Source organism: Melospiza georgiana, chromosome 17 (genome assembly GCF_028018845.1).
Source record: "Melospiza georgiana isolate bMelGeo1 chromosome 17, bMelGeo1.pri, whole genome shotgun sequence".
In the NCBI taxonomy this organism is placed as follows: Eukaryota; Metazoa; Chordata; class Aves; order Passeriformes; family Passerellidae; genus Melospiza; species Melospiza georgiana.
Genome location: NC_080446.1, coordinates 6,662,314 through 6,685,664, shown reverse-complemented (window position 1 = coordinate 6,685,664; position 23,351 = coordinate 6,662,314). Strand labels below are relative to the sequence as shown.

General features: G+C 49.9%; 1 protein-coding gene and 1 non-coding gene across 7 annotated transcripts; both read left to right on the top strand.

Annotated features, from left to right (window-relative positions):
* The first annotated feature begins 3,244 nt into the window (after positions 1 to 3,244).
* On the top strand, positions 3,245 to 19,154 carry TPD52L2 (TPD52 like 2). 6 transcript variants are annotated; one of them, XM_058036059.1, is made up of 10 exons: positions 3,245 to 3,325; positions 3,751 to 3,890; positions 4,987 to 5,135; positions 5,976 to 6,035; positions 7,520 to 7,579; positions 11,561 to 11,662; positions 15,503 to 15,529; positions 15,895 to 15,936; positions 17,159 to 17,207; positions 17,421 to 19,154. In XM_058036059.1, exons 1-10 carry the CDS (start codon positions 3,307 to 3,309, stop codon positions 17,514 to 17,516), a joined length of 744 nt encoding a protein of 247 aa, XP_057892042.1. In that variant the 5' UTR covers positions 3,245 to 3,306; the 3' UTR covers positions 17,517 to 19,154. The 6 variants fall into 6 exon arrangements, with proteins under 6 accessions (XP_057892042.1, XP_057892038.1, XP_057892036.1 ...); XM_058036055.1 differs by lacking the exon at positions 7,520 to 7,579 and adding an exon at positions 17,289 to 17,337 and having other exon boundaries at positions 17,421 to 17,510; XM_058036053.1 differs by lacking the exon at positions 7,520 to 7,579.
* A 2,111-nt stretch (positions 19,155 to 21,265) lies between these two features.
* TRNAE-CUC (transfer RNA glutamic acid (anticodon CUC)) lies at positions 21,266 to 21,337 on the top strand. The gene has a single exon. It is a non-coding gene; the product is annotated as a tRNA-Glu (tRNA).
* The last annotated feature ends 2,014 nt before the right edge of the window (positions 21,338 to 23,351 follow it).

Sequence of the window (23,351 nt, the reverse complement as noted above, 5' to 3'; positions counted from 1 at the left end):
ATGGATGGATGGATGGATGGATGGAGGGATGGATGGAGGGAGGGATGGAGGGAGGGATGGAGGAAGGAAGGAAGGAAGGAAGGAAGGAAGGAAGGAAGGAAGGAAGGAAGGAAGGAAGGAAGGAAGGAAGGAAGGAAGGAAGGAAGGAAGGAAGGAAGGAAGGAAGGAAGGAAGGAAGGAAGGAAGGAAGGAAGGAAGGAAGGAAGGAAGGAAGGAAGGAAGGAAGGAAGGAAGGAAGGAAGGAAGGAAGGAAGGATAAAGGGATGGATGGATGATGGATGGACAAATGGATGGACAAATGGAGGGGCAGATGGACACAGGGATGGACAGACAGGGTCCTGTTGCACCCACACTCTGCAGGAGGCCATCCAGCTGTGCTCCCTCCCCGTTGCACTCCCTGGCTGATGCTGTCCCCAGTGTCAGCCCGAGGGGTGGGACACGCCTGGGGCCCACTGGGAACGGGGGCACTGCTGCGGGGGGAGGACAAGAGGAGCCAAAGGCTGGCCATGGGCCATCACCGCCGCCTCTGGACGCTGATATCTCTGCCGAGCAGAGACAGCCCCCCCGGCCGCCCTCCTGCTCGGGGGATGCTCCATCAGCACCTGGCGCCTGGGGATGGCTCCGGGCCGGGCGATAGCGGCTGTATCAGCCGGCACAGGCTCTCTGCTCCGCCGGGGCGGGTGCACTGGCACAAGGAGCCGGAGCCGGCTCCGCTGGGCCCCTTCCAGCCGCGGGGAGGAGCGGCGGGAGAGCCGAGCCCGGCGGCTGTGCACGGGCAGGGAGGGAATCTAGGTCAGGGCTTGCTTTAAAAGGGGGCACGGAGCCCAGAACGCGGCGGCTCCCAGCGAAGCCACGGAGCAGCAGCGCCTGCCCGAGCCCGGCGCGGACACCGGGAGCTGGAGCTGAGCAATGTCGGGGCTCACCCACCGGAGCATCCCCATCCCGGGAGCGCCCACGGGTGCTGCTCCTCGTGTGCGGGGCCGTTCACGCAATTCCTTGCTTTGGTGGGGAACGGTGGTTTGTGGCTCAGGGCTGGAGAACAGCGTGGTGCCCGGGGACATGCGCTTTCCAGAGACACGGACACAGGGAGATGCTGCTCGCCCCCAAAACGAGAGGGTCAAATGGCTCCCTCCTTCCCCTCCGCCTCCACACGGCTGGAAGGGCGTCAGCCAAGGGAACTCGCCCCATGCCTGACATTTCTGCATTCGCCAGCAAACGGCCAAAAAAAAAAAGCCCCAACCGAGCAAAAATCCCGGTGGCAGCAAAAAGGGAACCGGGGAGAGGTGGAGGGTGCAGAGCTGTGGCTGCCAGGGTGAACAAACGCCTGCACATTTTGTCCCCCAGATAACTGCCCAGCCCTGGCAGAGCCCCAGCAGATCTGAAAATACAAAAGGGATTTTATTTTTCTCCTCTCCCCAAATTTAGGATTGCTCTGCACTTCCCAACACCTTTCAAGGTCTTGGGATTGGAGGATGATTAAGTTGGCACCACAATGCATTTAATTAAAAGCCAGCGCCTGAAGGTGGAGGGAAATCAGCTGCTGGAGCAGGGGATTTTTGGAGGGCAATCCCGTGAGGCACAGCCCGATCCCTGGCTGCTCAGGGAGGCTGGACTTGGCAGGGCTTTGTGCCTGGCAGAGCTGGCAGAGGCCACAGCAGTCCCTGGAGCCGCAGCCCCCCCGGCCCCTCCTGCTGCTGCCACCTCAGGGCCAGATTTTCAGGAACTCAGGCTCCGGTGAGCTTGGAAAAATCCAGATTTTTTCTCATGGGCTCAGCATTCGGCCACTCCCTGGGTTTCCACTGAGCTCAGCTTTGAAATGAGGTGTGCACCAAGGCTCCAAAATTCACAATAACCCCTCAAAAAAATCCCCCAATAAAAAGTTAAGCTGTTCAAGGGCTCCCTGTCCTTGCAAGGCCAAGCAGGCGGATGGGTGTCATGTGCTGTGCTCCAGGAAGGGCATTTCCAGGAGCTCTTGTGGGTGCTAACCCTCTGCTCGGGCGGCCAAGGTGCTGATGGAAAGGGCTCTGACAAATTCCATTTCCCCATCTATATTCACTTCCCTTTTCACGCCTCATCCTGGGGAACCCGAAGAGACAGGGGGAAAGGGCTCTGAAAACGAAACGAGGAGCCAACCCAGTGGGATTTTCAAGGAAGGGATTGCAGAATAGTTGGGAGCGGAGCAGCCCAGGGCTTCCCTGTGCCCTGCCGCAGGTCTCAGAGCCAGGTGGGAGGGCAGGCTGTGCTGCCATCCACGCCCAGCCCCCGCAAAGGGAACAACAGATTGTCACCAGAGCCGGGCTCTGCCCGCAGCAGGCACGGGCCCGACCTCCCCGTCCTGCCGCTGCTTCCCCTCCGATGTCACTGCAGGTGGCACCGCGGCGATCCGCTTTTTGAGGCACATTTGGAGCCGGATCCCTGCAGCTGCACACCGGGCGGGGGGTCTCTGTGACCGGGCACCCGGGGCGGGCCGGGGGTGCCGGGAAGGCACCGCAGCCACGGCCGGACCCAGCGGGAGCCCCAAACCCCGAAGGTGCGGGGACAGGCAGCTCGTCACCGTGCTGAGTGATCAGCGCTAATTAACGAGCCCGGTGCGAGGCTGGGGCGGGGAACGGAGCTCGGGGATCGTACAGGACAGGGCAGGGAATTCCCTGGAGTCCCGTGCCGGTGCCGCCCGGTGTGTCGGGCTGTCCCGGTGCCCCGTGCCGGTATGTCAGGCCGTGCCCGGTGTCCCGGTGCTGGCCGATGTGTCAGGCCATGCCCGCTGTCCCGGTGCCCCGTGCCGGTGCCGCCCGGTGTGCTGGGCCGTGCCCGCTGTCCCAGTGCCGCCCGGTGTGCTGGGCCGTGCCCGCTGTCCCAGTGCTGCCCGGTGTGCCGGGCCATGCCCGCTGTCCCCGTGCTGCCCGGTGTGCTGGGCCGTGCCCGCTGTCCCAGTGCTGCCCAGTGTGCCGGGCCATGCCCGCTGTCCCAGTGCTGCCCGGTGTGCCGGGCCATGCCCGCTGTCCCCGTGCTGCCCGGTGTGCCGCCGGGCCGTGCCCGCTGTCCCGGTGCCCCGTGCCGGTGCTGCCCCCTGCCCTCCGGCCGCGCTCACGGCACCGCCCGGCCCCGCCCGGCCGCGCTGCCCCCTGCATGACGTCACGCCGGTGTCCGGTGCGGGGGGCAGTGACACGCGTGTCACCGTCACCGTGGCGACGCGGCGCTGACGCGCTGTGCCCGCGACCCTCCCCGGAACGGGGCGGGCGGCGCGCGCTGAGCGCGTCACCGGGGGCGGCGGCGGCGGCGGCGGCTGGACGGGCCCGGGGCGCCGCCATGGAGAGCGCGAACCAGGGTACGGCCCGGGGGCTGCTCCGGCAATGGGGCGGGGAGTGCCGGGCACGGGGGGAGCCCGGGGATGGCGGGGCGGGAGCTGCCGCTGCCGTGATGGGGGAGCGGCCCCGGGGATGGGGAGCGGCCCCGGGGATGGGGAGCGGCCCCACGGGTGGGGAGCGGCCCCGGGGGTCTCTCCTTGGCTCCGCTTCCCTCGCCGCGCCCCGTCCCCACGCACGGAGCCGGGCCCAGGGGCTGTGAGGCCGCGGAATGCCCGGCGCTGCTGTCCCCGGTTCCGATGGATGCTCGCGGAGGAAACTCCGGCCGAGGTTTCTGTTCCCGTTCCCGTCCCCTTGCCGCAGCTCCGCCGCCCCCAGCCCTGCTTTGCATAACGCGCCTCGCCCGCCGCTTGCTTATTCCGTGCCCTCTGCTCCTTGTCTGCGACAGATATCAACCTTAACTCTCCCAACAAAGGTCTGCTGGCCGATGCCATGACAGATGTTCCCGTGGATAACGCGGCCCGGGGCGCTGCGCCCGAGGGATTGACTCTGGCCGAGGAGGAGGAGCTGAGAGCCGAGCTCGCCAAGGTACGGGGGGCTCGCCTGGGCAGCCTGTGCCTCGCTTCTGTTCTGCTGGGAAGGAACAAACAGGAGCCACAGGGGCAGGACCGGGTGTTTTGTTGTTAGGGTTAGTTTTGTTTTTTTTTTTTTTTTTTTGGTTTTTAATTTTGCAGTGTTACCTTTGGGTCTCGGAGGTAATTGTTGAAATGCACAAAGCTGGCTGATACTTCAAACGCTGCGGTGTGTTGTTTGCTCTTTCCCAGAACAGCCTAATTTAGAGCTCTAAGGAAACAAGTTGCTTTTGATGCCAGGAGCTCAGTGTAGGATTTTAGTTCCATGTGAAGCCAGAAAACACTACAGACAAATGCTAAGTGAAATAACGCCATTTTTCCTTAGGAAACTGAAACATTGGAGCACTTAATGGGCTTTTCTTCCTACCTTTTGCTCTTAAATATTTATTACCCTTTACAGGCAATTGTTTTTGGTGCCTGTATGCTTTCAAAGAGCCGAGGATTTACAATGTAGCATCCTAAAGTTTGAGCACCTTTGGTTATAATTTCTGTCTGAAAGGTGGCTGAAGATCATTGCAGCTGTTTCTCCGTGGTCCTTTCCTTCATGTGAGAACACTGTGGTGATTCTTTGACCTGCAGGTTGTGGCAGGGGAGCTGCTCTGGGTGCTCATGCAGGGCTTGCTGAGCTGCAGCTAAGGTAGAAATGAACCCACTCTGCATGGAAACAGCTCCAGAGTGTTTTGAAATTGTTGTAAAAAAGATCTCTGAGAAAAAACTCTCTGCTTTAAAGACATCAGAGGAAAAGAAACATAAGATAAAATCTTAGTTAATAAGGTTTGGCGGCTGAATGGTGTTTACAGTTGAAATTACAATACAAGGAGTGAGTTCTGTTTATCTCAGTGTCACTAAGTCACAGTGACTTGTATGGAGGTGAAGTCTGAGTGGCCTCCCATCCAGTTCATGTTGAGTTGAATAATTCATCTGATGTTCTTCCCAATTTGTAAAATGAATGTTAATGAAATGTTGCTAGTTTTGAGGGAGGTAAAAATCTGTTTTAATTTACAATTTTTAACTAGACTGTGATTTGAGACAAACCTCTGCCTTTCTTTAAGGTTGAAGAAGAAATTGGTACTCTCAGACAAGTTCTGGCTGCCAAAGAGAGGCACTGTGGGGAGCTGAAGAGGAAGCTGGGTCTGACTCCCTTGGATGGGCTGAAGCAGAACCTGTCCAAAAGCTGGCACGATGTGCAAGTCTCCAACGCGTGAGTGTTGCTTGTGACACACCTGGGTTTAACCAGGGCTCTGTGGGACACTTCCCAGCTGGGTATTCCAGAGCTCTGCTCAGTGCCTGGAGGTTTCTCTTCTGGTGGGTTTATGGAGTAAAAGACACCTTAAAAATTCCTTTTGGTGCCTGCATAAGCTGGATTTCCATATCCGTGATCGGGATAAATTGTTGCTGGCTGCTCTTTGCCATGGTGTTAAAAACCTGGATCACACTTGGTGTTAAAAATCTGGATCACATTTACTGGTTCAGTTTGCCCATTTCTGCCCATTCTTTGAGGCACAGGCAGCTGCTGCCTTGTTCTGAACTCAGGCTCAAAGAGAAGTGCAAGCAGTTTCACAGCTTGTGCCGGTTCAGAAGCTTTCCCTGGGTCCTATAGCCTGAATTAAAAGCCTGCACTTCCTAGGAAAAAAATCTGTGATATTGGTGTGCTTCACCAGAGTCATCTTGTCCTAAATATGCGAAGTGAGACTGTTCCTGAGCAGGCATTAAGGGTATGGTCCCTGCTGTGCTTGACAGTGCCAAAAGGAGGGTCCCTGAGGTGAGTTTGTCCCTGCACTGGGTGTCAGGGACTCTGGGTGCCCATGGACATCAATCAGGCTAAAAAGTCTCCTGTAACTTAATGGGTGTTTGGAGTTAATGGTACTGCAGAGCAGATTGTTGAGCTGTTCATCTTGCTGTTTATTCTTCTCCCTTTTTCCTCATCTTCCCTCCTCTGTCCCTGCCCTATTTCTGTTTTTCCTTTGTCACTGGAATCTGTGTCATTGTCTTGTAAAAAATGAATATTAAAGTTATATTCATTAACACTTTCTGTTTCTAGTTATGTGAAAACATCTGAGAAACTTGGAGAGTGGAATGACAAAGTGACACAGTCTGACTTGTGAGTGCCTCGGGCTCCTCAGCATCACCTCCTTGTTCCTTGCTGCCTTCCCTCATTTGTGCTGCTCCTTGTTCTCCCAGGCATCAGGGCTTGCTTGGGAGCTGGAGGCAGGGTGAAGCAGGATTGTTACGTCCAGCATGCCTGGCTTCCAGCTAGAAACATCCCTCAGTTGCAGAGGAGATGAGTAAATGTTACTGCCATCATCTCTGTCACGGTCTTGCAATTGCAAGAGAAAAATTCCAATCAGTTACCAGACCACATTTTGAATTAAAAAAAAAAAAAAAGGAGGGGACAGAAGGGGACAAAAATGTAACCACAATTTCCCTTCTGCTGGTAATTAATAGGTTAGTCTGTTGTTTCCAGTGTCTTATTAGTGAACCTCTACCTTTACTGTGAAACTGTTTTTCTTCTCATGATGAATGTGGTAGCAATCAGTTTGACTGCTGCCTTTCTGTATGGCCACCTGGGAGAGAAGAGGCTGGAGGGGCTTCTCCATAGCTGGAATTTGGGGCTGTGCAACTGCCAATGTGTTCATGAGCTTCTGAATCTGCTGCATTGGTGTGTGACCCTTTGCCAGTGTCAGCACTAGAAATCCATGAATTTTAATCTTGGCTGTGTATTCAAGCAGGTGACAAATGCAGACAAAGAGCATCTGGCTACTTTTGCTTCTGGAATAAATTCTTTAATTATATTAGAGCTCCACTGATATTAGACATGAATCATTGATTCCTGCTGCATAGCTGAACTTAAGGAGCCCTTGAGTGCTTTCTGTGCTGAAGTTTCTCTCTGTTTGTCTTCTGTTGAAGGAGATGATTTAGCTAAGAGGAAAACATGAATTGGGAGCATCACATCAATAGGCAAGGTGGCACTGATCTAATTGGGGCAAGTGAATTCTGGGTGATAAGTCCCCTCCTTTGAGCACTCTGTGTTCTGTCTGAGGTGGGAGCAGCCACCTCCTGTAGTGTGTGTGTTCTGTACCTCCAGAGTTAGTTGTCACAGCCCTTAAGGTACTGTTTTTGTATAGAGAAACATGGTTTTTAAAGATTGGAAAAACAAAAGTTTAATTGTTTGTCTGGTTCCTGCTGTATTGGTAAAATACAACTTTGGGTGTGGCAATTTGATTTTTTTGGCTTTAAGATCAGTTCACTGCTCTGTGCTTTTAATACAGACCAGCAAGAGAACGTGTAGGAAGGGAGAAGAAGATGCAAAGCTTTTCATTTCCTGACACCTTTTAAACTGCAGGCTTTGTTTCTTTGTGCTCAGCGTTTGAACGTGCTTAAACAAAAGAAACTGGGGCTTAGGTGTCTCCCTGCCTCTCAAACAGTTCATTTCCCTTTGGCTGTACCAAAGAGAGTGAAGATGTTGTCAGAGCAATAAAGCCTCTGATACTGTAAGTGAAAAGAGTCGCTAATAATGTGGAAAGTATCAGAAGAAGCATCTGTAGTGAATCTTGGAGCTGTCTCTAACCTCAGTTGTGTTTGTAGATATCTTTCAGCCAGCAGCACACTGGAGGACTGGAATGAAAAATTAACTCAATCAGAAGCGTGAGTGTCTTAACCTTCAGCCTTAACAAATGCTTTCCTCTGCCAGTCTGCTGCCACTAACTGTGCTGTGCCTCTGCTCCCAGTCCTCTGCTTTCACCAGATCTACCTGGACATTTATCTTTCTTAGCTTTTAACTTTTTTAACCCAATAAATGCCTCTGCTGGGAGAGGGAGCTTTTCCTCAGGTCAGTATCCAAGGGATACTCTATAAATGCCTGCCTGGTCTCAGGAACTGGCTGGAACCCCTGGCTAGCTGAAACCTGTGTGCCACATGTTACACCTTCAGCTGAGAAGCTGTGGAATAGCCAGACTGCCTTTCCTGTTACCCCAACATGCTCTGCAGGGAGCAGGAGCTTTGCTTTCTGCTGTGGTACCTGATGAGAATAGAGCTGTAGTGTCCAGGGCAGCTTCCTGTCATGTTGGGGCCACAAATAGACTCAACCAGCTTAAACCTCACAGCTGTTCTACTCCAGTTGTTGAATGCAAATCTCTCTTAGATGTGCTCTTACTAAATGCCTGAAATTAAATTCTCATCTGGACTAAATTATGGAGGGATATTATGGAAGTTGGCCTTTGTCCTTCTCACTGTACATTTCCCACAGCATGTAGGGCGATGCCTTGCAGTGCTGGAGTAGGTGCAGGTAGGTTTTGTCATTATTTTCTGAGCTGATTTAACTGGGGAGGTAGGTCTTAGATGTGAGCCAGCTTTTCCTGTTCCCTGGAGTGGGTATAAAGTGCAGTCCTTGGAGCTGGCTGGTTATCAGCAGCATGTGTGAATGCACGGTTTTCTTCCTAACACGGGTGAAAGAGGAGCAGAGATAAAGTGTAGGAGTAGCAGAAAGAACTTTGAAGTATACAGGTTGACTTTCAACTGTGTTTTCTAGATTAAGAAGCTGTAAACTGTCAACATTTCACTTGCCAAGCAGAGTGACCTTGGTTTTTGTGCTCGCTGTCAGTGGCTGACTCCAGCAGAGTTCAGAGTCCCTCCCTGGGTGTGCCTGCAAGAGCAGAAAGCTTCTGGTTAGATCTGTTTCCTTGTACTTCATAAGCACAGAAATGTGGAGGAAATGTGCTTTTGTGGAGCACTTGGGGCCTGAAGAGCTGTGGCACTTTTGCTTTCCTGCTTGCTTTGGCACTGGACACAGTGACAGTTGGTGCTGGCAAGGCAGAGACTGAAACAGGGACATGAGGGGGATTGAAACAGCAACATTTCAGAAATCAATCAGAGTTTCTACTTCTTCAAAGTTTAGTGAGTGCAAAAAGTCAAGTTCAAGAAGTCCAAGGGTGAGGTTTCATTCATGTTTTGGAGTTTTTTATGCAAATAATTTTTCTTTCCTGTTTCAATGTTGCTCTGCTCTGTAACTAACAAGGCTCTTGAGTGAGCTGGGAATTGACCTGACTCCTGACCTTATGGTGCTTTTGCATGCTGTGGAATTTCCTGGTGTTTGCCATTCCTGGCCACAGACTTTCCCTCTGCAAGCAGTACATAAACAGGGAAAAACCCACCCCAGTCTGTTCCTAGAGCCAGTTTCACTTAAGCAGAATGAGAGGTGACTTACACAGTTTGTATCTTTAGCCAGACAGCTCAAATGGTGATTGCTGGATGAAAGCAAGTGAGAGGAAGCTGGTGTTAATGGATAAAGGAGGATTTGAGGGTGCAGATTTCACTCCTTCCTGTCAGGGTTTATAGGGGAGGGGTGCAGTGAAATGTTTGAATACCACAGGATGAACAGCACAGGGCAGAGATCATCTCTGCAGCTTCTGCTGCAGCCAATTGCCTGTGAGTAAAGTGGGGTATTAGCCAGAGCTTATATTTATTACTCCCAGATTTGGATTATTCCTTTGTGCTTTGTGCTGGGGCTAAGAGAAGAGAGTGCTTATGAATTTACACCCATGGAAAACCAGCCTGTGGCACTTGCAGGAGAAGGGTTGCAACTTCTAGGTCAGGGCTGGGTGTAGTTAAGTTGCATTAAAGCCTTGTATAAGCTGATCCCTTGCTGTCACAGCTGCAGCTGTGCATGTGTGTGGTGGCAGTTCTGGGTTACAGAGCTGCTCATCTCCCTGTGCTTCCCTGGCTCTGCCTGGCAGCACTGAGGTGTGTACGTGTGTGTGGGAGCTGTGGGTGCAGGACTAGGCTGGCCACCTGATCCAGCTGCTGCTTTTTTGTGCTTCCAAGTTTATATTTCATCCAGATTGTTGCCTTGATCTAGATTGCTGTGCTAGCACAGGCAGTTGTGCTGGAGGAAGGAGCGCACTCAGGCAGGAGCAGCAGCACCCAGGCGCTTGTTCTTTGGTTGTATTAAAAATTCTGCTGTCAGGCGTGGAAAACATGATTGGAAAATCTCTGGCCTGCTGAAGCTGGGCATAATACCTGGAATTTTGCAGTGTGAATGCCATGATGGTGTCTTTTAAGGCTGTAAACCATTCCTCAGTGCTGAGCTCTGAGTGCCAAGCAGAACTAGAGTCAGCACTGCATACTTTGGTGAGCACGAGGTCTTCAATACTTGTTAGGCAGCTGTAAATCAAACCCCATGACAGGGCTCAGCCAGGGAGGAGCCTGGCTGCTGTAGGCAGGGCTTGAGATCCTCCTTAAACACACTGGTTGCCATAGGAAGACCATCCTTGTATGAGATCAAGCAGCCTTGGTACTGATCAATCCTAAATTGTGCTGAGGTACAGAAAATTGTGCTGTGCAGAGGCAGTGTTGAGGTCTTGCTGTTGGGGCATGCTCAGGTTCTTCTGGAGCTCTTGACTTCCAGAAGAATTGGTCTGAAAAAGGGAATTACAGGAATTAGAGGAGTTAAAGGAATTTTCTCTGAGAAGCAGGAAGAAGGAAAAGCTGATGCAGTTTTGCCCTGTTCTGCCTAATTCTCGTGTGTATTCGTGATTCAGAAATACTTGGCTGTGGTATTTAAAAAAAAAAACAAAACCCAACATGTTGTAATTGGAATTGCTCAAATCCAGTTCTGGTGCTGTGGTGCTGTCCATGCATTTCTGCTGGAGAGAAGGAGATGTGAGTAAGTCATCTGTCACCATGGTGTTTGTAGCCAGGGCAGCTCAGGCATGAGAGAACATTAGGCTGTTTATAAAGCTGTTCTCCTAAATGTCCTCACCAGGCAAAAAAATAATCTCAAGCTGAAATATTTGTAATAAGAAAAGTTTAAAATGTTGTTTTCCAGCCTGAGTCTTTTCTTTGTAGTCTGAAGAATGACATAAATCTAGATGTTAATCATCAACTGTAGAATAGTTTAGAGAGAATGAATTAATGAAAGTGACACAAAGAATCTTTGTTCCTGAGATTAGTCTCATCTGGAGGAAACAAAGGTTCTCAAGTGTCTCCAGCTCAGGTATAAACTCAAATAATCAGCTGAAAAATAAAAGCTGTCAAACTTTTTCCCTATTGTGGTTAATGGTAACTGATAGGAAACTTCTCTACTAATTTATTTCTAAACTGCTGCTGTAGAGCTAATGCTGATTCCTGCATTTCTTTTCTATATGATGATAATGGTCTTGCTTCTTGCCTCTTTCCTCCAAAACATAACTCCACATCAAGTGCTATGGCTTCCTCAAGGCTGAAAGGAAAGTTTGGAATAGGTTCCTAGATTTATTTTATCCAGAACATGAAAAGATGGTTGCAGAGCAATTAGGCTGCAGTGCTGAGGTGTTAGAGCTTCCATGTGGAAATTGGATTTGCTTTGGTTTTTAGCAAATATTTGTTAGATTTAAGAATTTATGGTCAAAATTATAAGGTAAGGAAGGGTTAATGGAAAGGTTAATACTACACTTGCTGCTTTTGTAAAACTTCAAGTATTTGAATGTAAATGCAAATTTGAATGCAAATCTGGAAGTGGCTCTTTCAGTGAAGTCAGTGCAGCTCACTAACCCAGCTTCTTTCCTTTAATATGGGGTCCTTTCACAAAATGGGGGGGACACTTTTGGATCCAACTTGTTAGTTCAATTTATGGTTCTTTTTTCCATGTAGTTATAAGAAGACCCAGGAAACCCTTTCCCAGGCAGGACAGAAGACTTCAGCAGCCCTTTCCAATGTAGGTTCTGTTATCAGCAGGAAGCTTGGTGACATGAGGTAAGATTTCTGCTTTGCACTCCAGGGCTTTGATCTTGGTTTCAAACAGGAATGGGAATTCAGACAATAACTAGGCTTTCTTCCATTTTTCTGCTTAGTTGGCAGCAGGTTGCTGTTGATGGACTGCCACCTTCTGTGTGGCCCTGTGCATTGTAGCTTAGGACAGATTGAACTCTTATTGAAGACTTACTGAGGGGATAAGCCTGTTCTAAGGCATTTAAGTTTGGTTTGGTTTAGGAGATCTGACCAAACATTTTTAGCAGCTTTTCCCCTTTTACCATCATGTGGATTCACTGCAGCTTTTATATCATATGTAAGAAATTAGAACTAAAATTTCCCTTTTAGATTATGGAGATGTGTTTTCTCAGTGTAACTGCTTTGGATTAGAGAGGGGTCATCCCTCCTGTGCTCTGTTATGATTAAAAACAAAAAGGAAAAAGTCTGTTTGCTGCATTCCATGTGGTTTCAAGCCCTGGGTGTTGACATTCCATGGAGAAAGGCAGCATGTCTTCCAGGCACAGTTATTTAATGTTGGTTGGAAAATTTCAGTTGATTCAGAAGATTATGACAACGTTATTTTTTTTTCCTGTGGTTGGGATTATCTCCATTCCTTAAGTAGATGACCACTGAAATAATTGCAAATTTCAATATCTCCAAACTGCCAAGAGAGACAAGTTCTCCTGGCTGAGGTTCTTGCTCTGTGAGATTCTGAGCTGTACAAAGCCCAAGGTTAGAATTGGTGATTTACCTGCTCCTCAGGTAAACTTAAAGCTAAAGATAAAGATTTAAACTAAAGATTTCTACAAAACGTTAAGCCAAAGATTTCTTCCCCACTGATGGTAACATCCACATTTTTCATGCAGAATCCCTTGACCATGTTTTTCTTCGATTTGAGAGCTAATTTTAGGTTACTGAGAGCCTGTCTAGGTTACTAAGGAAGGATTTTTAGAGTTTGTATTTAACCTGCTGTCTCAGACCTTGGATTGAATGGGTAGCTGTCATTCTTTGTAGGGAATTTCCTATTCCACTGTGGCCGGGAGTATCTGAGTGGTAAGAACTTGTTGGCCTCTGATCACATAGTCCTGATTTATTCTGGTTCTGTCCTCAGTGAGTTAGTTACTGTGTTCCTGGAGGGTGTTTTTTGGTGTTTTCAGAAGCTCACATCTCTGAATTTGGCAGAGGACTAGCTGGCTTCGTACCCTTTCCAGCATTCAAGTTGTAACTTTTCTTTCCTGGAAACTCCCTAGTCTGATGGAAAAAGAGACTTTCATGTAATGACAGCAGATTACAGATACTGGCACAAGATGTGGTGGGAACACATTATGCCAAACTGATAAATGAACTTGGGGCCTGGTTTCTGCAGTCTGACTGGGCTATTGCAGCAAAGGAATGGGAACTGTGCTTTTTTTGGGACCACAGGGGGAACTCCTGAACTGGGGTTGCCTCAGGCAGAAGCTGTTTGGACAGGCTTGGTCCTGCCTGTTGTTTTTGAGCTGGGAGAATGCAGGTCATGCAGCTGCTGAAGTGATTGTGCCATCCCAGGAGCAGGTGATGGAGGGAGGGGATGCTGGGGTGCTTTCCTGAAGGCAGAGCTGGCCTGGCACAGTCACTGTCACAGCTGGCTCAGGGACATGCCAGGCCTTGGCAGCAATGGTTTTTCTCATCTTCAACATCTGCATTCCTTTTTATAGCTAATACCTTGGGTGAGGTGTTATGAAATACAGGCAGCTTCTGTTTTTATCATTTGGGAATCCCTGCCAAAGTTATTTCAGCAGGATTTGTATATGTGGCCCTGAGGGGAACACAGTAATGATTTTTTTCTTTAAGACTTTTAGTTTTTCTCTGCACATATAAACAGACTTCTATCTCCTCTGCTGCATCCAAGCGTTCCTTTTTCTGATACTGAAGAAGCTTTAACTCTGAGCATAAGGTTTTGCAGGAGCTGTCCCACTTTTCACCCTTGCCAGGTGAACTCTGGTGTTCTGGGATGTGATCAGAGCTGACAAGGAGTGAAGTCTGTTGTATTGCTGTGATCACTGCTCTGAACCAGTGGGATGATCTCTGTTCCCAGAGAATCTCTCTTACAGGCCTTGTAGCCCACACTGACCTCCATTACTGTACTCTGGTTTTTTCCTTCTTACACTACAAATTCACTTCTAAAGCGAGTTTATTTTCCAGCACTGGAAGTGTTGAGATAACAGAGGGGATTTCCTTGTTTAGTCAGCCTTCACTGGCTGATAAATGCAAGGAGGGCCTGATGGATGGGACAGAGCTTCCAGGGTGTGGGCCTAATTCCATTAAAATGCTTGGGCCAAATTGTTTTTAAATACAAGTAATATGTTAAATCTTTAGACATGCTGTATTCAGGTCAAAATAATTTTGGTGTGTGGATTGTAACCTTGGGAAGTTAATGTTGTAACTGTGCTTGCTGCATTAATGCTTGACTGGATTGCTCTGAGGGGAGGAAATGTATTTAGTGGGTGGGATTTTTTCAAATCTTGGCCTGTTCAGATGTCTCTGTTATCTCCACCTACAGTTAAAAAGTAAATTGGCTTTTAGACATTCTGTTCCTGCATTTTACTGATGCCAGTAAACTGCAAAATTGGAAGTGTTTCCTTTTTGTTGCTTTGTGGGTTTGTGTCCACCTGTGCACTTTGTGGTGTCTGGTGAAGTTTGCTGCTGTACATAATGCTACGAGCAAATTCATTGTGAAGTGTTAGCCTGAACCCAAAGGGCCTGCAGATTCTGGAATTTATGTAAACTTTCAGTCCTTATGGAAGGAGAAGGGTTTCTGCTAGGTCCAGGCCAAGATCCTGAACAAGGAACCAGTGCTTGTGGTATTCTGTATGGAGCAGCATGGTGCATGGATGTGTTGTCTGTGTTGTTCTCCTTTAAGCAAAAGTAAGTAGAAAGTTAATATATTTCACATGCAAAGGCAGCATTTCAAGGCATCTACCCTGCCAAAAACAGCTGACTTGGATATATGGGGAAATGGAACCACAGAGCCCAACATCTTCACTCTGGCTGTCAGGAAAAGCCCTTATACTCATTGCCAAGTACTTCACATCCAGCTTGCCATGACTGCTTCCTACTGCAGAAGAATTATATTTAAGTGGAATAAAACACTGCTCTGGCAGGAGAAGCTCCTTTAGAGCATCCTGGTAATCTTCCTAATAGAAGTAGGAAACCTCAGTCTGTTGTTTCAGACTGCTGAGATGCTGCTGCGCTGCAAAGTCCCATCCTGAAAATGGGCAAGCAAGTTACAGGGTAAACATGATACCTTTAATCTTCTCTTTAATAACCTGCAGTGCATTTGTTCTCTGAACTGTAACTTTGAGATTTGCATGCTTGGCAAGATGAAGTGCAGGTATCCATTGCAGGTTGCCCTTACTCAAGTCCTCACCAGAAGTCTGAGCAATGCTGTCTTTGTATGAGGGATCACAGGGGGAAATGGGGAAGGAGGTATCTCTACCAATATAGCTGGGGCTTGGTAAAACCTTCAGTTTAGGAAAAAATGCTTAAAAGAACATGTGAAAGCAATAGATGTTGCAAAAATGTTTTGGTTTTCTGTTGCACATCTACTCCTTCCCCTCCCCAGCTGGTTTCTAAGTTGATGTAGGTGCTGTTATTGCTCTTTGAGAAACACTTTAGCTTTTCTGGAGTTAATGAAAAGCTTTTTTTTTGTTTACTCTTGTGATTTATTTTGAGAGGCTTCCTCCTGGGTAGTTGACTTTGCTGTCCCATGATTCTGTGACCGTGTCCCTGCATTTGGTGTTTATCTCTGTGCAAGTTTCTGACCATTCCTTCCTTTTTCTCTCTGCTGCCCGTGGCCTCTCCCAGGGCTCACTCCATCTCACATTCCCTTAGGTAAGATACTCTTCAAGGCTCTAAAAGAGCATTTGTTTCTGTGCCAGGCCCTTGCAGACCTTAAAGGGGAAGCTGGTTATTTAAGCCTTGCCTAAACTTTTGACACAGATTGAGAAATCTGCCACAAACCAATGCCCTGGCATTGACTTTTGTATCACAGTTGCAGTTAAATACTGGCTATGCTGTGTCTGGGGAACTGAACTCAGGGCTGCAGCTGTTAAATAAGGGGAGACAGGGCTGGCTCCTACCACTTGGGCTGCCCACAGCAACCTGTGTGTGGACAGTGAGTGTGGGGTTAGGCTGCTTTTGCACGGTGTCACATTGTTGTTAACTTTTTCCTCCTTGTCCCAAACGCTTCCGTGCAGCGGCTACTCCATCCGCCACTCGATAAGTATGCCAGCCATGAGGTAATGTAGCACCTGCCTGTGTCTCCTGAGTGGGGCTGGGGGGAACAGCTGCCTCCATCACTGCTGGGGGGTTTGTTCTGACTGGGACAACCAGCTCCTTCCTCGAGCAGGCCCCTCTCTGAGCATGGATTAAGCACGGCCTGCAGTTTGATTATTTAAAGGGTTTTTTAATATCTCTTAAGGTCATTAGCACCTGTCTTTTCTTGGACTAAGTGAAGTGTTGCACCTGTAGCAAAGTGTGGTTGAAGCTTGCAGCTTTCAGAGGTCACTGAAGGGCAGGATTACAGTTCTGCCACAATGTATGGCACAGCCATTGCTGACACTGAGGTGAATCCTAACAGGAACCCTCTCCTTAGCCTTCCCTTAGCTGGTGATCTCCTTGCCAGAGAAATAATTGCCAGGGCTGGACAAGCCCACAGAACTCTCTCTGTTCATCCTCTTTCCAGATCAGCAGAGGTTGTTCTATGGCTGCAAATCTAAAGCAATGCCTTGGAACAAAAATAACCGAGATGAGGCGAGTCATCTCCCAGCGCTCCCGCAGCCTGGCCCGGGGGAGCAGCTCGATGAGTAATTGCCTGGTCTGGATGCTCAGCACAGAGCACTCCCTGGAATCCTTCGCCAGCCAAGCAGCTTGTTGGGCTGTCAAACAGCTGACCTGGTTTTCTTTGCTAGAAATATGAAATGCTCTGATTAATTTATTAAGCTGTGATTTTTGTGAGCATTTCCTGATGCAAATGATCACCCCTGTAGAAATAAAACTGCTGATAGGTGCAGGTGCATGGCCCTTCCCCTTCCTCTCCATGGGATGTGATACAGGAAAATGAAGCCTTTGTTTTAAGCTTCCTCAGCTTTCCCTTTCCACTGTTTAAATCAAAATGTTTTAGTTGGAAATTTTTTAAAGCTAAGAGCTGTTTTCTTCTCTACTTAAATGGGCCTTGATTCCCCAGTAAACTAGGACTTGTTTCCCTCAACATTTTAGCTTGAGCAATTGAGTGGACTGCATGTGGTATAAATGTTTTCCTTCAGAGTTTGGATGTGGTGTTCATGCCTAATGTGCCTGAGAGATTTGTGCCAAGGGCTGTGAGGAGCTGGAAGTGCTCTGGGTGATGGTGTCACTGCAGGGGAATGGCCACAGAGCCCAGTCACACCAAGCCATTTGATATGGTTAAGAGCTAACTTGTCTTGATTTGTTGTTTGTTTTCTCCCCTCTTCTTTCTTCAAGGAATTCTGCAACCTTCAAGTCCTTTGAAGATAGAGTTGGGACCATAAAGGTAACAGTCTGCTTTGTCTTGTAAACACAGAGAGTGAAGCCTTGTGCAGAAACTTTAATTTCTGCAATGTTTTTCTTGTAGACTAGTATTCGGGCAAATGGCCTCTCAGATATGTGAAGTCTTGGCTACAGTAGGTGACCTCGACAAGGGGGAATTGACTTGGTATTCCCAGTGCTGCTTTCTTGGTGTCCTCACTCTCTTCTCTCCTTCCAGTCCCGCGTGGTGGGCAGCAGGGAAAACAGCGCTGACGGCCTGCACTCCCCCTCTGGAGCTGGGGACAAGCCTCCACAAGACAACGCTCCCTTCTAGGCCTGGATGTGGCTTTGCACAGCTGTGCACAACTGGAAGAGCCCCCTCCCTCCCAAACCTTCACCACAGCAACAACATGCCAATCCAAGAAGGGGCTGAGAGCCAGTCTGGAGAGATCCATCTTTCATTCATAGACACTGCTGCTGGATCCAAGTCAAATAAAGAGAATGCAAAGTTTTGTACACAAATAATATTTTACACTAAAGTTTGTAGATTAAATGTATCACTGCTGTCCTTTTGGGAGAGCGTGTAAGCTGGAGTTTCCTTAAAGTAGCTCAGAAATGCCACTGCTGTGGATGAAAACAGTTTTCCTTTGTCTGACATGGCTTGGAGCAGATACACGGCCCTGAGCAGCATGAGGAGGGCAGTAACTGGAGAAGCCAAGTGCTTGGGCACCTTAGCTTCAGCTTCTGGCTCTGTTCTCTGTGTGGGCTACTCTGGGAGCTCCCAGGCTTCTCCTGTTACTGTTTTCTCTGGCTCTCATTGGAGCTGTTGGGTAGATGGGGTAAACAGTTGGGGTTTTTTCTGGGCTCCTAAAAGGTAAACTTCACTTAGCAGCTGCCTCGTTGTTACACTAATGCTCTAGCTTTAACAAAACTAAGAATCTTTATTTTTAAATGCAATGAACTTTAAAGAAATAAAGCATAAAAACAAACAAAAAAAAAAAGCTTTCGCATATTAGGGCAAAGCTCCCTTGGACTCTGAAGCTGAACTGCAAGCCTTACATCACTTATGCTTTACTTGTTTATGATTTGTTTTCTGTAGAGGAGACTGCAAGGGTTCTAAAGCTGGTTGTTGAGCACTGGAGTTTTGCATCATGCAGTCATAGCAGCATGTTTATAAAGCCAGTTCTTGTGTTAAATTCAGTGGTGCACTCTGTTTCCCGAGTGTATGAAACTTGCTTCTCCCTTCTCAGCTTATCCCTTCATTCTTGGAGGAGGAATTTCTGAAGGCTGGAATATGGATACCATTGGAGGGACTCTGCTCTGCTCTCTGAGGGCTCCTCCAGCTGGTACATCTGGCTGTGACTGGATGGGTTTCTCAGTTGAAAGCCCCAGCTCTAATTTTAGTTTACAAAACTGGCAGAGAGTCATGGAGCTCACCCAGTCCCACCAGGGGCTGGATGTTTTGCTCTTTTGATGTCCAACTTCATTGCTCAGGAGCTGACAAATTCCAAGTTTTCTCCTAGAGGCCTGATCTTATTCTAGGCAAGGTGCCTCCACATAGAAATACCTAGAGTGAGCAATTCTGTGCCTTAGAGGCGAAGTGGGACTTACTCAGGTCTTTAAACTTATGTACATATCTGGGTAGTTTTAGTGGTTAATCACCCTGGAGGGACTGAACTGCCTCTGACCCTTTAAGAAGCAAGTTTTGACACTGATTTGATAAATCTCCATTTCCCCCACCCCTGCTCCCCTCCCTCTGCAGACCTGGGGATGTGGGATGAGATGTTAGTGGGCAGATGTACTAGGCCATAGGTGGAGTGTAGAGTGTCGTTCACAGGCACTCCTCACTTGACTGGAACTGTGAGGAACAGAGCCAGTGAAATGGGGACTGCAGGAGTTTGGGTATGGAACTGTTTCTCTTTAAGATAAAGACTGAGGAAATGTGTCAATAAAGAATTCCTTTGGGAGAAAATGGGGTGAATGTCTTTGTCTTTTTCTAACAGCACTGAAATCCTCTCTTGAGTGGTTGTTATGAACTCATGAGGTAAATGCTGCAGCAGCCTGAGGCAAGAAGCAAGTGAAATATTCCATCATATCCCTCTGGCTTATCTGCTGGCTCTTTGGGTGCTCTCTCATGAAGGAATGTGCTAAATAATATTTACAATCTGATGTTTCCTTTCCAAGATACTGGACACTGTTCCCAAGCTGTTTCCTCTGGGCTGGAGTGCTGCAAACTCCATGGCCGGTGCTGGAGGTGAATTCCAGACTTCCTCATGCCCTTTTCCTGAGCTGGGAGCATGGAGCTGCAATCCCAGCAGTAACCTTGGCAGGGGGAGTTGAGGCTGGAGAAATTTCTAATATGGAAAAGCTGCAGCTGGGGTGCTGACATGGCCTGACACTGTGGTACCTCAGGGAATCAGTCACCTCCATGGAAGCTCTGGCACTCAAACAGCACAGCATGGGGGACTTGTGGATGGGTGGCTGGAGCTGCTGTCTCCAAGTTTAAAAGGGAAGTGCAGAGCAGGCAAATAGGTTGTGGAGAGGCCAGCTGAGCTCCTCAGTGTGCTGTTTGCACAGGAAGGATGCCCAGCTAGGCTTGGGACGTCTCCTTGGTGATGAGGGTTTGGTTTGGGATTTGTGGGGTTTGGGTGTTTGTTTTGAAGGTTGGGGATGTTGTTCCTATATGACTTCATTAGATAAAACTACATCTCTCCAAGTGGGGCTAAGGACTGACAGGTTGGTGTGAGACCTGATCCTGGAGGAGAGATACTGCTGGGAGCACCCAGGCTGAGGTGAGGGCAGATGGCTCCATCCCACAAAGCAGATAAACAGCAGAATCAAAAAGTAAGTAACTGCAAAAAGCAGGAAGGAGCCACTTTTCCCTGCTGGCACCATGTCTGAACCCTCAGCCAAAACCACTGCAAGTGTTTCTTAAGGAATTTGAGATTTGTGGTCTGAGAGGGGTTGCACAACCGCTCCAGCAGCCTGTGCTCATCCTGGCTGAGCGGGCAGTGTCCAGAGCCAAGCTGCCAGCCTGGGCCCACTTGCTGCACCTCCGTGGGTGCTGGGTGGGCTCAGCATCTCCTCTTGGGTGCAGACTCTGTGCAAGATCCAAGGTCAGTGCTGGGGAGCCCCACAAGTGGCTGGTGTTTTGGACAGGGAAAGCTGCAGGAGCTGGGCTGGGCATGGAGCTGAAGCAAGGAGATGGTGTGGGTGTGTGACTCATGGTGATGACTCTGTTGGCAAATAGGGTCCATCATCATTCATTTCTTTAAAACGTGAGTCAGAGGCAGCAGACGGGAAAGGCCATTAGAGCCTCACGGAGAAGCCACACAGCAGCAGGAGTGATGGGAGGGATAATGATGACGGAACCAGTGTTCCTGAAGCCACCACCCCAGCCACACCTGCTCCAGGACGCACTGGATGGGTGGAAATTGTGTTTTTACCTAACACCGGGAAATAGCCGTGTTTCCCAGGAAACAGCCAGGAAACTTGACCGACTGGGAAAAACAGGCTCATGAGCTTAAATACTTCATTTGTCCTGATTGTAAGGAGTCGTTTTCGTTAAAGGGAACAGGCTCTCCAGTGAGCTCCTGAGGAGCCCAGGGGCGCTGTGGGGCTGGGTGGGTGGCAGGATGGGATGGGATGCTCGGAAGGTGCTGCCCAGGCACTCTGCGGGTCGCTGTGCGAGCACGGGCTGAGTGACAGCGCCCTGAACCCTCAGCCTGCAGACCACGAGTGATGGCCTGGCCGTGTTCTGTGCGCTGCTGCATTCCGTACCTCCGGCTCCTTCACTGTCCTACAGCCCCGTGCCTCTGTCCCCAGTCCCGCCGATCCCCGCGTCACAGCCCCCGACCCAGCGCTCCCTGTGCCACTGTCACCAGCTCCTATGGGGAGCTGCAGCCCTGGCCTCGCTGATCCCTGTGCCGCAGGCCCCGGCCTCGCTGATCCCTGTGCCGCAGCCGCCAGCCCCACTGCAGATCCCGCTCCCTGTGCCACAGTCACCGGTCCCATCGTGTCACTGTCCCTGCCTGGCCAAGGAGGTAGTGCATGAAAGACACGAGAACCTCACACGACCATCGCTCCCTGGTGGTCTAGTGGTTAGGATTCGGCGCTCTCACCGCCGCGGCCCGGGTTCGATTCCCGGTCAGGGAAGTTCTGTTTTTGCCGCGCTCTCCTCCCGCTTTTCGCCCTCCCGTCCCCGCCCCCTCCGTTCCCATCGGGATCCCCGCGCGTGCTCCCGGGGCTGCGGCCGCGTGCCCGCGCGCGCGCACGGCGGGGGCGCTGCGTGTCGGGGACGCGCATGCGCAGTGCGCCGGCGCCGCCCCCTCCCGTGGCCGGGTCCCGGTCGGTGTCTGGCGGCGGCGGCGGCACCGGCGCTGAGGACGGAGCGCGCGCGCCGCCGCGACCGGGCCCCGCGCGAGGCCCCCGAGGAGCCGCCCCCGCCCCGCGGGGCCGCCCCCGCCCGCCCGGGGCTGTGCGGCCCCCGCCCGCCCGCCCGCGGGCCGCAGGTGAGCGCGGCGGGGCCGGGCCGCGGGCGGAGGCCAAGATGGAGCTGGTGGCGGTGGCGGGGGGGGGGGGGTGCGGCGAGGCGAGGCGGGAGGACCGGGGGAAGGTGGGGATGTGCCCGCCGGGATCTCCCTGCCTGCCGGCATCTCCCTGCCCGAGGGCATCGCCCGCCGAGCATCCCCGCCCCGGGAGCCCCCCTGCCCCGGGAGCCCCCGCCCCGGTCCCCGGTGCCGGTGCGGGGCCCGCGCCCCCCCGCTCCGCGGAGCAGGGGAAAAGAGCCCCGAACAAAAGGCCTGGGAAGGTGAATTCCAAATGAAAGTCATCTCTGTGTGTGGGAGCCGTGAATCACTCCGGCTTGCTCCAGAAGCCGGGGTGATTTTCCTTTCCCTTTCCTTACGTTATCCTGCTTAATTTTTATCGAAATAATTAGCAGCCGCTCGACTGATGAGGTGCTTAATGAATGACGTACCGGCGGCGGGAAGCAAATCCAGCCTTTATAACGTGAAACTTGCATAGGCAGCATATTTCTGTTTATTCGTGCAGTGTCTTCTGGCTCTCAAATTAAGAATTCCGGTCAGGTAATTCTGGAGATACGGAATGGACCGAACGAGACAGCGGATTCCCTGATAGCGCCTCGCTGCTGCTTTTGTGCTGTATCAATACCTGCCTGCTCCACACCGGTGACACAAAGCCTTGAGGTTATTAGTGGAGTGTGGGCACTGATGGAGCCCGTGCTCCTTGGGGAGCAAGGTGAAGGCCATTCTGTCTGACATAAGAGGGAAATCCAAAGACTTTTATCTTTTCTAGGTTTGTTTTCATTGGGGTGTTAATTTTTGTGCGCTGTGAGACGTTGCTGTTGAGCTGTCTGTGCTGCTGTAAGGCTTAAAAAAAAAAAGGCCATAAATCTTCTGCATCATCTCAGACCGGTGTGAAATAATCCAATTCTCCTTGCTGATGTTTGCCTCGTGCCAGCTTATCACCAGGAAAGGGAAACGCTGTGTGTGTGCTTAAATACTGTGTTTGTCTGCTGCTTTTGAAGCAAAAACTTGCAGGCCGCAGTCACCCAGTGGCTGAGCAGTGGTGGTTCACCCATTTCTCTGGGTAAATTAAGCTCTCCAAAGTATGCAGAGCTGCAAGGATTTCCTTTGGAAATGCGTCAGGATTGGACCTATTTAAATTCTTGAATTGTAGCAGCCTCCTTGAAGTGGAATTTATTCTTTTGACTGCAATTTCATTAGAGGTGTTTTCAGCTTCTCAGGCATCTGTTGGTTTCAGGTTGCTTAGGATCAGTGTTTGCATTTTTGTTTGCTTTTGGTAGAATATGATAGAATCCTAATCTGACTAAGGGATCCTGAGAAATAGATGCCAAATTAATTTGCTTTAATGAATTAGTTCTAATAAATCAAGTATGCTGTGTGCTGGGAGGGAGACAAGAAGGGAAACAGAAGCTGGAGTGGAAGAGAAATTGACATTAATATATAGAGTGTGAGATGAAAAGAAGTTTATTTTTATTGAGCAGCTTCCTGTGGTTTTCTCGCCATGCTCTAAGGGCTTTGGAGAAATTCGTCATGTTGCTGGCAGTGCAGAATCTGCTTTGTGGAGAACTCAGGCTTTGGAGATGGGATTTTCAGCCAAACAGCTTTTTGTGAGCATAAATAAG